Genomic DNA, 13,168 nt, shown 5'->3' with positions numbered 1-13,168 from the left:
ATATCTTTACTAAGATATTACTCGCAGTGTTCTGCTGGTAGATTTGCCCTTGAGCTCAACCTTACACATTACATAACACATATGGGTCACAAGCGATTTAATCCATTCTTAATTTATACATTCCTCTTAGGCCTCTTTTTTATGTCCTTAATCCATTTAAAATGTTCAATGCATGCCTAAGAGTGCTTAGAAGTGAAAGGGACGGAAAATGAAACACAGAACATCTTTACAAAATTTCTGAAACAGGGCTCCCCGCTCCAGCGCGGTTTCTGCCGCTCGAGCGGACCTGTTAGGTCTGCAAAAATACTGGTTGCCTCATTTTTGCACTCGAGCTCAACTTTGGATGCTCGAGCTGAGATTCAGAATACGTGTATAGACGCTCGAGCGTAACTACTCCCGCTCGAGCGGACATCAATGTCTGTAAAAGTTCTGGAAGCTAACATTTCACGCTCGAGCGGAAACTCCCCTGCTCAAGCGGACATGCCGAATTCTGAAATTTCCAGAATTGTTCTTGAGGTTCAAACTCAATGTTCAAAGGCTCAAAACTCATGTTTTGGACACAAAAACATAGAAACACATTACATAACATCAGGACAATAGCAATATAAGACCAATTGTCCAAATTCATGGTCCTTTTCCAAAAATCATTTTGAATTCTCTTCATAGGTCTCAAAACACATGTATTCAACTTCATACAAACTCAATATCTTCATCAATTATGCATGCATGTAAATTCTTGACTCCAATTCTATTCCAAGTGGTACAAATGACACTTATAATCATGAAACTCATGAAAATTATGCATGCATGAGAGATTTGGTGTTCAATTCTTCTTATTCAACATGATTCATGCTTGAATATATAAAGTCATGGCAATTATGCATATGCATGTACATACAAGCTCCAAATTCATCAAATTCATCTCAAATTATGTTCTCAATTGCCATTTAACCTTGAATCACAAAATTACAAACTTAAACTCATAAATCTTTGCTCAATTACTCACCTAGGAGCTTCAATCCTCACAATTGTAGTTAAATCTTGAGTTGATCTTCAAAATCTTCAAGTTTCTTGCTCAATTCTCCAATTGCCTTCACTCTCTCACTCTAACCTCTCTCTCTCTCTCTCTCTCTCTCTCTCTCTCTAAAGTAATTTTAGATTTTATAAGTTCGTAAGTAATGAGCTTAAATGCAATTAGGCTCTTATATACACACTCTTAATCCAATTTCATTAACACTAGTTAATTGAGCACTATTAAATCAATTTAATCTAATTAATTTGATCCGAATAAATTTTCAATTAAATTTCACCATAAGCTCTAAAAATTATGCTAATCACAATGGCGTAATCAATTTTGATTTTTGTGGCCGATAAGGCCTTCAATTTAAATTCTAAAGCAGAAAATCAAACAGATTTTCCTACGGTGAACAGATAGAAATTCAAAATCACATATAATCATATAAATGACACTTAAAATCATATTAAACACATATTCACACTCATAATCAAGATCAATTAGCATAATATGGAATAGGGTTATCACAATTGCCCTTAGCTTGTATCTTTTGAACCGTGTGTTATTACCTCTCGTAAATTGACTGCTCTGTTTAGGCAATGTACTTATTTGAAAAACCCTTTCACCTGGGGCTCTGAATCCGGTGTCTTATTTATGGCCAATAGTGATATCCACGAAGTGCGCTCCGAATTCAGAAGCTTATTCGGCCAAAACATGAACATACACGATGGGCGCTCCGAATCCGAAGTCTTATTTGTGGCCAATCATGATATCCACGAAGGGCACTCCAAATTTGAAGGCTTATTCGGCCCAAACGTGAGCATGCACGATGGGCGCTCCGAATCCGGAGTCTTATTTGTGGCCAATCGTGATATCCACTTAAGGGCGCTCCAAATTTGAAGGCTTATTCGGCCCAAACGTGAACGTGCATGATGGGTGCTCCAAATCCGAAGTCTTATTTATCATTTAACCATTTCTGGCGGGATGGTGATAAAAAAGGCATATTGCATTACGGAATACATAGATGCGTACATGTTAGTATAGCAGCAAAAATAAAAAATGAACTGGCATGCCGTATAAGTTGGCTCAATGATAAAATTTACGCAAGTGAGTTGAATTCCAAAGTCGTGGTAAACTTCTGCCAGCCATGTCTGAAAGCCGATACGCCCCCGTTCCGACAATCGAATCAATCTGGTAAAGACCATCCCAGTTGGGGCCTAATTTACCGTTTGTCGGATTCTTAGTAGCAGGAAGCACTTTCTTGAGGACCAGTTCCCCAAGTGTATAATGACACAACTACACACGCTGGTTATACGACTTGGCGAGTTGCTCCTGATATCGCGTCATGCACACCAGAGCACAATCTTGGCACTTTTCTATAAAAGTCAGACCTAAGGCCAACACCATGTGATTACGCCCCATGTCAAAAACCTTGAATTTTAGTGTGGACAGGCTGATTTTAAGAGGGACAATAGCCTGTGTTCCAAAGCACAAAGCAAACTGCGTTTCTCCAGTAGACCACCTCAGAGTGGTACGATGAGCCCACAATACGCTGGGCAACTCTTCAACCCACTTGCCCTTGGCCTTCTCCAATCATTTCTTGGTGCCGTCTAGGATCACTTTGTTAAAAGCCTCAGCCTGACCGTTGCTTTGCGGGTACGCCGGTGAACAAAAGTAGGGCCAAATACCGTATGTATTGCACAACTCCCGATAGACGCCACAATCGAATTGGGTGTCGTTGTCGGATACAAGTGCTCTCGGTATGCCTAATCGAGTTATAATGTTTTTCCATACAAATCGTTTAACATTGACATCTCGAATATGTGTTAATGCCTCTACTTTGACCCGCTTTGTAAAATAGTCTGTTGTAATGATCAGGAATCGTTTGTTTCCCGGAGCCTGAGGTAATGGTCTGACGATGTCAAGTCCCCATTGAGCGAACGGCCAAGGATTAGTAATGGAATTTAATTCTTTAGCAGGCAGATGAGTTAATGGGGAAAACTTTTGGCATTGTTTGCATTTCTTTACGTAGTTCTCGGCATCAGTAAGCATGGTCGACCAATAATACCCCTGTGTTATGGCTCGGTGGGCCAATGAGCATCCTCCAAAGTGGGCAGTGCAACTACCTTCATGTATTTCATCCAAGAATCCTCAACTTTGTCTGGATTAACACATTCTAGATACGGCCTAGAGAGAGATTTTTTGTAAAGCTTTTCCTGCGGATCCAGATAATATCGCAGGGCTTTATTCCGTAATTTATGGGCTTCTTTGTTATCTGTTGGGAGCTGTTCTGAGGAAAGAAATGCAGCAATAGGGTCCATCCAACTCGGTCTTGGCTCAATGATAATCTAAACTGGTTCAGAAGAGGTGATGCTCGGCTCTAGGATGAACCCTACTTCGATTGTTCCTTTGACTTTTGAGTTAATGGCAGAATCTAGGCAAGCAAGGGCATCCGCATGCGTGTTATGATCCTAGGGTATCTGATTCAATTCGTGGTGGTCGAATTCTGTGAGCAAGGAATTTTCCATTTCCATGTAGGCTGCCATGCGGTCATTTTTAGCCATATATTCCCCTTTCAACTGGTTGATGACTAACTTTGAGTCACAGAAAACATGTAACCGCCGTGCACCAAGACAAAGTGCATTACAAAGGCCAGTTAGTAATGCTTCGTATTCAGCCTCGTTATTTGATACATCGAAACCTAGTTTGACTGTCTGTTATTGCCCCTTCAGGGCTCATGATTTCTATGCCTACCCCGTTACCACGCTGGTTGGATGATTCGTCACAATACATTTGCCAAATGTCTCCAACATATATTCGCCAGTCGGGTTTAGGTTGAAGGTGGGCTTGATCAGACTTGAAGTCGGCATGGCATCTCGTGAACTCGGCTACAAAGTCGGTGAGCACCAGCCCCTTAGTGGCCATTCTGGACAAGAACTGGATATCATACTGGCCATGTTCCAAAGCCCATTTAGAGACTCGCCTCGATGCTTTCGCGCTACAGAGCGCTGATCAGAGAGGATAGTCCATTAGTACCCCTATGGTATGAGCCTGAAAATAATGCATCAACTTTCTTGTAGCCACTACGAGAGCAAGGATGAGCTTTTCTAGTGGTAAGTATCGTGTTTCGGCATCGACCATTACCTTGCTTACAAAGTAAATTGGTCGCTACTCCCTGAGTTATTTCTTTAGTAACACGACACTGACTGCCCGATCGGATATCGCTCGATACAAGATGAACGGATCACCTGGCGATCAGGTTACCAAGAGTGGCGCTGAATGGAGATAAGTTTTCAAGCCGTCTGGCGCAGCCTCGCACTCAGGGGTCCATTGGAATGATTTACCCTGCCGAAGTGTGTGAAAAAATGGTCGGTAGTGATCTGAGAAATGGTTGATAAACCTGTTGAGGGCAGTGGCCATTCCCATCGACTTCTGAACTTGTTTAACTGACTAAGGGGAGCTGAGTTCTATAATTGTCGTGATCTGCCTCAGGTTGGCCTTTATTCCACGATGGTTGGCAATATAGTCGAGAAACTTGCCAGATCCGATGCCAAATACCCATTTCGAGGTGTTATCCTGCCGAAGTGTGTGAAAAAATGGTCGGCAACGATCTGAGAAACGGCTGATAAACCTGTTAAGGGCAGTGGCCATTCCCATCAACTTCTGAACTTCTTTGACTGACTAAGGGGAGTCGAGTTCTATAATTGTCGTGATCTGCCTCGGGTTGGCCTTTATTCGACGATGGTTGGCAATATAGCCGAGAAACTTGCCAGATCCGATGCCAAATACCCATTTCAAGGTGTTCAATTTCATCTTGTACTTTTGGAGAACGCCGAAGGTCTCTGCTAAATTGGCTAGATGGGCGTGCGTTTCCTTGGATTTCACTACCATGTCATAGATGTATACTTCCATGGTGTGGCCGAGTTGTTCCTTAAACATAGTGGTAACCAGCCTCTGGTAGGTTGCCCCCGCATTCTTCAGCCTGAGAAGCATGACCTTGTAGCAATTGGTTCCCCTTGGGGTGAGAAATGCGATCTTTTCCTGATCCTTCGGATGCATGGAAATTTGGTGATAACCCCTGTAGGCATCAATGAAGCTCATGCGTTGATGATGTGCCGTTGCGTCTACAAGTTGGTTGATTCTAGGAAGAGGAAAACAATCCTTAGGACAAGCCCTGTTCAAATCAGTGAAATCCACACAGATGTGCCAAGATCCATTCTTCTTCTTTATAACCATGGTATTGGACAGCCACGTGGGATAAGTTACTTCACGAATTGCCTCGGCATCAAGCAACCTGTCAACTTCATCAACAACGGCTGTGCATGCTCTGTGGCTGACCGCCGACTTTTCTGAATGATTGGTTTGAATTTTGGATCGACGTTTAAACGATGTTGGGCCACGTCTGGATCCACCCCCGACATTTCGTATGGTGTCCATGCAAAAACGTCGAGATTATCGAGTAAGAAGGAAACCAACTCATGTCTGTCAACTTCGTTCAGAGAAGTACCGACCATGAAGAATTTGTCAAGGCTCCCATTGATTTTGATTCGATCGAGGTCTTTAGTTGCCTACTCACTGGGGATTTTCCCAATGTCCTTGAGACTCTCTCAATTTGGTACTTCAATCGAGTTCACTTCTAGTTCCTTTAGCCTTTTTGCAGCAACAATAAGATAGTATGCCTGTGCCGATTTCTGAGAGCCCCAAATTTGCTCAATGCCATATTCAGTTGGAAAGCGGAGTAGTTGATGGTAGGTGCATGGCACAGCTTGCATAGCTTGCAACCAAGTCCTTCCCATGATAAGATTATATGGAAACAGGAGTTTAACAACCAGAAATTCCACGTCGACTGATTTAGTATCCGCCAGTACTGGTACTGTGATCCTGTCCAAGGGATACTCGGGGTTAGCGTTGAAGCCGAACAATGGGTAATCGGCCGGTAACAGATCTGAATCAGTGAAGTCGAGTTTAACGAACGTCTTATATTACATTATTTCTGAGGTGCTTCCCTGATCGATTGGAACGCGCTCAACTGTGAATTGGTTCACGTGTAGCTCGACGACGAGGGGATCAGCGTGGGGGATGGTTATTCCATCTAGGTCGGTGTTGTCGAAGCTGATCTTGCCAATTTCATGGGGCCGTTTGGCTGGTGTGATCGACTTGGATAGGCTAGGTTGCAATTGAATTGTATGTACTTGGGTTGACAACGATAGGCTGTATATCATATGAATTACACTGAGTGGAGGTGAATTCGACTGTAGAGCTATCGTGTTCGGTAGATTGTTCTTTCGGACATGTTGCGCCAGCTGACCGTCTTGCACTAATTACTCCAGGTGGTCCTTCACACATAACAGCTATCAGTGTCGTGGCCATGGCCCTTGTGATATTCGCACCGCCTATCCCTTCTCCTAGTATTAGGGAGCCCCATCTTCTTGAACGACCACTTAAAGAATGGAAAATGTTGGACTTTGGGTAGGATCTTACTAATCGGCTCTGCTGATTCCGTATACTTCTTGTCCAAATGTTTGGTGCACCTGTTATCCACTTGATACTGTTCATTTGAACGGTGTGAACACTGCCCGCTTGATCGACGAGAGTCACACCGGTTTTCTCATTTATCCCAAGTCCTAGGTTCAGGGCTCCTTGGTAGTACGACGCTTACTAGATGAACCAGACCAGATGAAGCCAGTTTAGTGACTTTCATTCCGGCCTTGACCATAGGGTATCGTCTTCCACCTTACAGTACTCCTCAACCTTCTTCATTAGTGCCCAGACTATTTTGGGAGGCTGTCTGGTCTATGAACTGCAGAGAGGACTATTGGGATATAACCCTGTAGACACCGCATTTTTGACCGACCTCAAGACTTTGACATCATCGTTTGTGCACTCGATGATTTCGCATGTTTGTGCTTGTTTTGAGTGCCCGAAGGTCTCGGCTGAGTGCCTTGTCTTTGAGCCTCTAAACTATCCTTGTTTTGTGCTTGTTTTTGGACCAAACCTTGGTGCCTCTTGCCTGAAGGAAGGGCCCTATCTACCACTTTTGGCACTTGTCAGCCACTTTTTTCCCTTGTAGGCCACTTGAGGTGGCCGGTCGGCTAGGGAAGGTGGCCGGTCGGCCACCTAGAATGGCCGACGACTATTTTTCTCCTTTTTCAAATATTTTGTGTGCTAGTTGTGCCAGCTGTTGATCACTGAATGCATCCTCCATACACGTGTATAGAGGGATGGAAACAAGCTTTGGCTTGCATTTTCCATATAAGGGGAGGTGTCTCCCCCTTTTTTGGGGTTCAGAAATGTTAAGAGCAAAATTTCCCCTCTCTCTCTCTCTAGAACTCTCTCTCTCTCTCTCTTTCTCCCTATATTGTGCTTGAAATTGAGTTTTCTCTACAATTTTGCAAAGAGACCCTTAGCCAAACACCTTCACCTTGGAGCTGAAGTCCCTTGAAGCATGGTTTGAGGTTATAAGCTTGATTTTGGCTCTGAATATTTGCTGTTTGCTGCTGTTCTTCAAGGGTAAGGTCTTATCCCCTTTTAAGCTTTATTTCGTTCACTTGTTTGGCCACCTTTGCATGCTATTTTTGGCCAAGTTTTCAACTACAAAAACCTCTATTTTTAAGGTTTAAAAATAGTGGTTTAAGCCCTTTTTGGAGTTAGGGGTGGTCCACCCTCTTTTGTTGCTTATTTGCTAAGAATTGTGCTACCTTTTTAAGCTTTTCAAACAACCACTTTTTGGCCTTTTAACCACTAAAATCTAGGGGATTTTCAGTGGCAAAAACTTGGTTTTGAGGTCCTAAATAGGAGGGGGTGGCCTCCCCTCTTTGTGTCTTCTTTACAAGTGTTGATGGCCTAACATGTGAGCATGTTTTTCTACCATCTCATGGCTTGATGTCAGAATATTTTTGTGACTTTTTTGACCTGCTTTAGCTCTGTTTCTAGCTGGTTGGGTCACTTGTTTCTTGCTTCTTACACTTGTAGTGTAATCATGCTTACTAGCTTAATATGCATAATGAGTTAGCCTATCATTCTAGCTTATCTTAGCTCCATATCAACATGCTTTTGCTCATGTTTTGTCATGCTTTAACTTTGTTTTGAGTGGTCTTGGTCATATATGCTTTGCTTTGCATGGCTATAGTGTAATGCCCTTACTAGCTTTGTGTTTTAAAGCCTCTAGCATGCTTTGCTTGGGTTGTTTGCATGCCATAGCATCATTTAGCATGTGATTTTAGAGCATATATCACTAGCACACTCTTAGATATTCCAATCTTTCATTACTTTTTAGAGTTGTGCTTTATGGCTTGTTTGTGAGCCAACATGCGAGCATGTTTTTCTTTCCTTTTGTGCCAAAGTTTCAGCATGTTTAGGCCACTGATTTAGCATGATTTCGCTCTATTTTGAGTTGGTTTGGTCGTTTGAGCTTGATATTGCATACTGTTAGTGTAATGCACTTCACTAGCTTTGGTGTTTTTTGGCTTTGAACATGTTGTGTATATGTTGATTGCATGATTTAGTGTCTTTTGCATGCCATTTCAGTGTTGAAATTTCTGCAATCTTCCTCCATGCTTCACTCTTTCGTTTTCTTTAAAAGTGGTCTTAAGCCCCTTGTTGGCTTGAGCATGGAATTGAGGCTCTCATGCCTAACGGTTTTAACCTTCTCTTGAGGGTTTCTACTAACCAAAAGCGTGAGGTTTCTTTCATGCTCAAGATGCTTGTGGCTTAGGTCATCTTTCCCATTAGTGAACTTTTACGTTGGACTTAACCGGTTAGAGAATGTATCGGTAATGTAAAATGTGTAAACAAAATGAACCAAGTGAAACATGTGCAAGATAAGCATATTTGTGTTGCATTGTATGTGTTTGGATCGGATGTTAATCCAAACACAAGATATGTGGGATGTTTCATACTCAAAGTGATGAAACATGCCACGTTTCTTGGTCGCCGTCACCCTTGATCATGCATGATAGGGTGGTTACCTTTTGAGTCTTATTTGTGCATTCACTAAGCTTGTACAAGCTTGGCTCTTTGGCCATCATGCATCGAGGTGCTTGATTGGTGGCTTGAGAGCCAAGCGCCACACTCCTTTGAGCTTGAGAAATGATAAGGAGAGTGGCAGTACACACATCTCCTGCAAAATACATTGCTTTGCCCCTGTTGCTCTCTGTTGCAGCAAAAACAGAAGTTTGGAAAAAGGACTGGCCGACCGACCACCTGAGGTAGATGACAAACCAGTGTAGGTAGCCGACCGACCACTTGCGGTGGCCGACAGCCACTTCTTGTGGCCAACCTGCCACCAGTCTATTTTTGTGCAAAGTGTTCCTGTTTTGGAGCTGAAGCAGTCTGGAATGTTGGTTCGATGTTTAGCAATCAAGGCGAGTGCAAACAGGGGCAGCCAAAAGCAAGGCAATGGATTTTCGGGACGACACCAACTGAGCATGCATGTCTCCTTCGCCCGCAAGGCCATTTCATTGCTTACGATTAATTTGTGTAACTAGTTAATCAATTCATTTTGAAATACTCATATTAGCTTAGCATAGCTAGTTATTCAATTGTGCTGAAATAATTAATTAGCTATAATAGTTAATTAGTTTGTTTTGTAATAATTAGCTTAGCTTAGCGTAGCTAGTTAGCTTATTCATTCGGACCCTCCTTCGCGAGGAAGCAATGTCGTAATAAGTGTGCATGTGTGTGTGCATGTCTTCCAACCCCATGTCTTTCTCCCTTTTACTTAACCACTTTCGATGGTTAGTTTAGGGCATATTTCAATTAGCATACCTTATGCTTACATGTTTGCATCATTCATTTGTCTTGCATGCACCGAGGCTTGGCGCATCATTCAAACTGCATTGTATTTCAATATTTATTTGAATACGTGTTCTAAAGCATGCTATCAAATTGTTGCATTCATATGCCATCTTAGATAACCGAGCCTATTTAGTTGTATTATTACATGTGTTGTATTAGGCATTTTGTATAGTTACGAATCATGCATTTTTCTAACTTGCTTTTGTTTTTGGCTTGGAGAACTCGGTGAGTCTTTAAGCTTTAGCATACTTGCATGAGTTTGTGTGTTTCCATGTTTAGCATGCTTGCCATGAGGCAATGTGCTTACTTGATAAACTGCATGAATGCCTGTGGACGAAGGCTTTATTGCTTGAATTGGAACAATTCATTAAATGTGAGTTTTAAGCTCACTTAGTTGTAACAAATCATGTTTTAAGCCCATCGTTGTTTGATGGCAAATCCGCACTTTAGCCTACTTGAAGGTAGCAATTCCAAACCATTTTCGAAAACAAGCATGAGTTGAGTTGTTCCAACTTAAGTGATTTAGCCTATCTTGTGTGCTTTGCGCATTACATAGTAAAGCTAGCGAATAACCAGAATAAGAACACATGTGTTTATAAAACAACATATCATGCTTAGTAGAGGCCGATCCTTTGATCAGGCGAGCGGGGGTGCTCATTTCATGACCTTCCCCCCTCGTACCCAAGTTCCCAAGCTGAGGCAACTTTGGTGATGACGGACACGTAGCCTTTGGCACGAGTCAGGGTTTCCTAAATGTCCCAAAATAAAATATTTAGGTGGCGACTCTTTAATCTGGAAAAGCAGTTCAATTTTGGCATTATTTGATTTAAAATTTGATTTTTCAAAAATGATTTGCCGGATTGGACTCTTTGGTGATTTATCATTCTTACATTGCACTTTGTGAGATTAGATTCAAAACCGTGACAGGAGTCAGAACTGTAGGACCAATTCGAAGCCTCTCCGAGAGGGGGGTGCGAAGAAAGTCGAGCTACAGTTTTTGGCGACTCTGCTGGGGATTTAGAGAACTTGACTCGAACTCATGATATGTTGTTTTATCTACATTTATGTGTCTCTTTGCATTGCATTTGCATTGGTGTACCTATGTCGCAGTGTTTGCCGTCTGCTATTCCTGGACGGTTTGCCGGAGGCTTGCTTGGAAATACGTGCCATAAAGCTGACCGGTTGTGGACTCTGCCACGATGGGAACACAAACCTTAGATCTGGATCACCGCCGTACCATTTGATCCTCCTTTCACTTCTCGGTGTTAGGAGCGAGAGGTATATTAGGTGGTCTTGCTGAGGCACCCCATTTTGACCTAGTTGCATATCGAAAGCCTTAGAGACTGTTCCAAACCAGGACATTGCAAACCCAAAATCTGCAACAAGTGGTTCAAAATTTGAATCCAAGAGCACATTACTAGCCTTTATGTCTCTGTGAATGATGTGAGGTGTCACTTCATGGTGCAAGTACCTAACATATCAGATCAGATAGAAACATTATGTTAAATTTTAAAAATATTTCAGATTTCTACAGCTGCTTGCACACCGTGATAAAAACAAATATTTAGCACTAGTTAATAAGCTAAAAAACGGATTATGTCATATGGCATGCTCATTTCTAGCTAAAAAGTCTACTTTAGCCACTGTAAATAGCTAATAGAAAAGCTAAAAAAATTATGAATATACCAAACAAACTAACTAATTTTTTCTAGCACTAACTTTTTTATTAGTTCATATTTAACACATTCCCAAAGAAAGAAATATATATGTATGTATTATTTATTATTTATTTTCATTTCAATTTACAGTTGCTAAGATCTTGAAAAAGCTTCGTGTAAACCATGGGCTCAGGGGGGAAAAACAAATCAATTGTATTTTAACAAAATGCCACGAACTATTTTAAGTTATTTGCAAACTATATTTTATATATATATATATATATATATGTAGTAGACCTGTCTAAAATTAACCGAAAATAAAATTATCATGCATGTGACTTTTATTACCAGAGAAAAAAAGTTTATTATTCTTCTTCTTATGATTGTGTATCCAAAATATTTATGATTGTTGTTTGTTTATGAACATTAATTATTATAGGAGGAAATGGGCTTACAGAAGGCCTTGTGCAGAGCCAATAATAATATTCATTCTTCTTTTCCAATCTAAGTGGACTTGGCCAGCAAATTGGCCATGGAGATGAGAAAGCAGGCTGAGATTTGGCATGTAATCATACACAATGAGGCGTTGTTCACCACCACCTGCACAACAACCCCTCAGCCCCAACAGGTTCTTGTGCCTTACCCTTCCTAGAACTTCAACTTCCACTGCAAATTCCATCTCTGCTTTTGAATTCATTGATTTCGACTTCTTTACTGCTATCTGCATCATGTTCATAATAAAACAAAAACAACCAATCAATAATGATCAATAAAAGAAACTTTTATTGGCCAGGTGCGAGTTCTATTAGGTAAAATCAATGGCCAAATGATCAAGAAAATGTCTAGGAATACATAAATCGATCACAAAACACAACTCTTTCACATGAAGTGGGTCCCACCTTTTTTGGGTCTCATATCTACATGAGGGAAAATTATTAGGTAGTTCAGGAGTATCATGGAGTGTTGTGTACGTGGTGCTCCTGACAAATGTGAAACCACACCCTATACTTACTAAGTGAGTCATCTTTTGTCTTTCAAGTTTCAACTATCTAAAAACGGTGAGTCACCATGTCCTACCTGTAAGATTTCATGCTATGTCATTGATTTCGACCACCACGAGGGCAATGTACCATATGGTACTTTGAGAGTATCTAATAATTACACCTATGTTGGAGGATTGTATCCAATTTTGTGATTGGTTTTTGTGCAAGTAAAAGAACATAATGAGGAATGCATGGATGAATAAATATGGAAATATGCAGATGAAATGAGCAGAGTAGAGAGAGCACTAACCTGAAGGCCATCCGAAGTTCTACCCCAGTAGACACTTCCAAAACCTCCTTCACCAAGTTTATTATCCTCACTAAATCCATTGGTAGCTACTTGCAACTCCTTGTATGTAAATATCCTCCATGTACTACTACTGTTTCCTCCTGCACCAATTGTCATCCTATACACCAAAGATTTCCTCTTAAATTTTTAGCATGATTTAGATACATAGATAAACATAATTAAACTCAAAAATAAATATGCAGAAACAAGCAGTAGTTTTAGTATTCATCAGATTCACATACCCTTCATCGACCTTCTCGGAACCACAGCAACTGGAGGATGATCGCATAGATTCCTCACTGCACCACACCACCCACCCTATGGGATTCCAATATTCAGTTTTGGCTTTTGCTTATGGGATTCCCAC

General features: G+C 41.3%; 1 protein-coding gene across 1 annotated transcript; it reads right to left on the bottom strand.

Annotated features, from left to right (window-relative positions):
* Positions 1-5,622: 5,622 nt before the first annotated feature.
* Positions 5,623-12,918, bottom strand: LOC114270016 (PTI1-like tyrosine-protein kinase At3g15890). Its single transcript, XM_082897400.1, has 4 exons — positions 12,763-12,918; positions 11,925-12,190; positions 11,128-11,282; positions 5,623-5,960 (listed from the first exon to the last, which is right to left on the bottom strand). Exons 1-4 carry the CDS (start codon positions 12,916-12,918, stop codon positions 5,623-5,625), a joined length of 915 nt encoding a protein of 304 aa, XP_082753526.1.
* Between the last annotated feature and the right edge of the window lie 250 nt (positions 12,919-13,168).

The sequence above is a fragment of the Camellia sinensis genome, chromosome 12, assembly GCF_055761805.1.
Source record: "Camellia sinensis isolate YWXY chromosome 12, ASM5576180v1, whole genome shotgun sequence".
Classification (NCBI taxonomy): Eukaryota; Viridiplantae; Streptophyta; class Magnoliopsida; order Ericales; family Theaceae; genus Camellia; species Camellia sinensis.
Note: the sequence above shows the minus strand (reverse complement) of the source record. Positions and strands in the feature narration are given on the sequence as shown.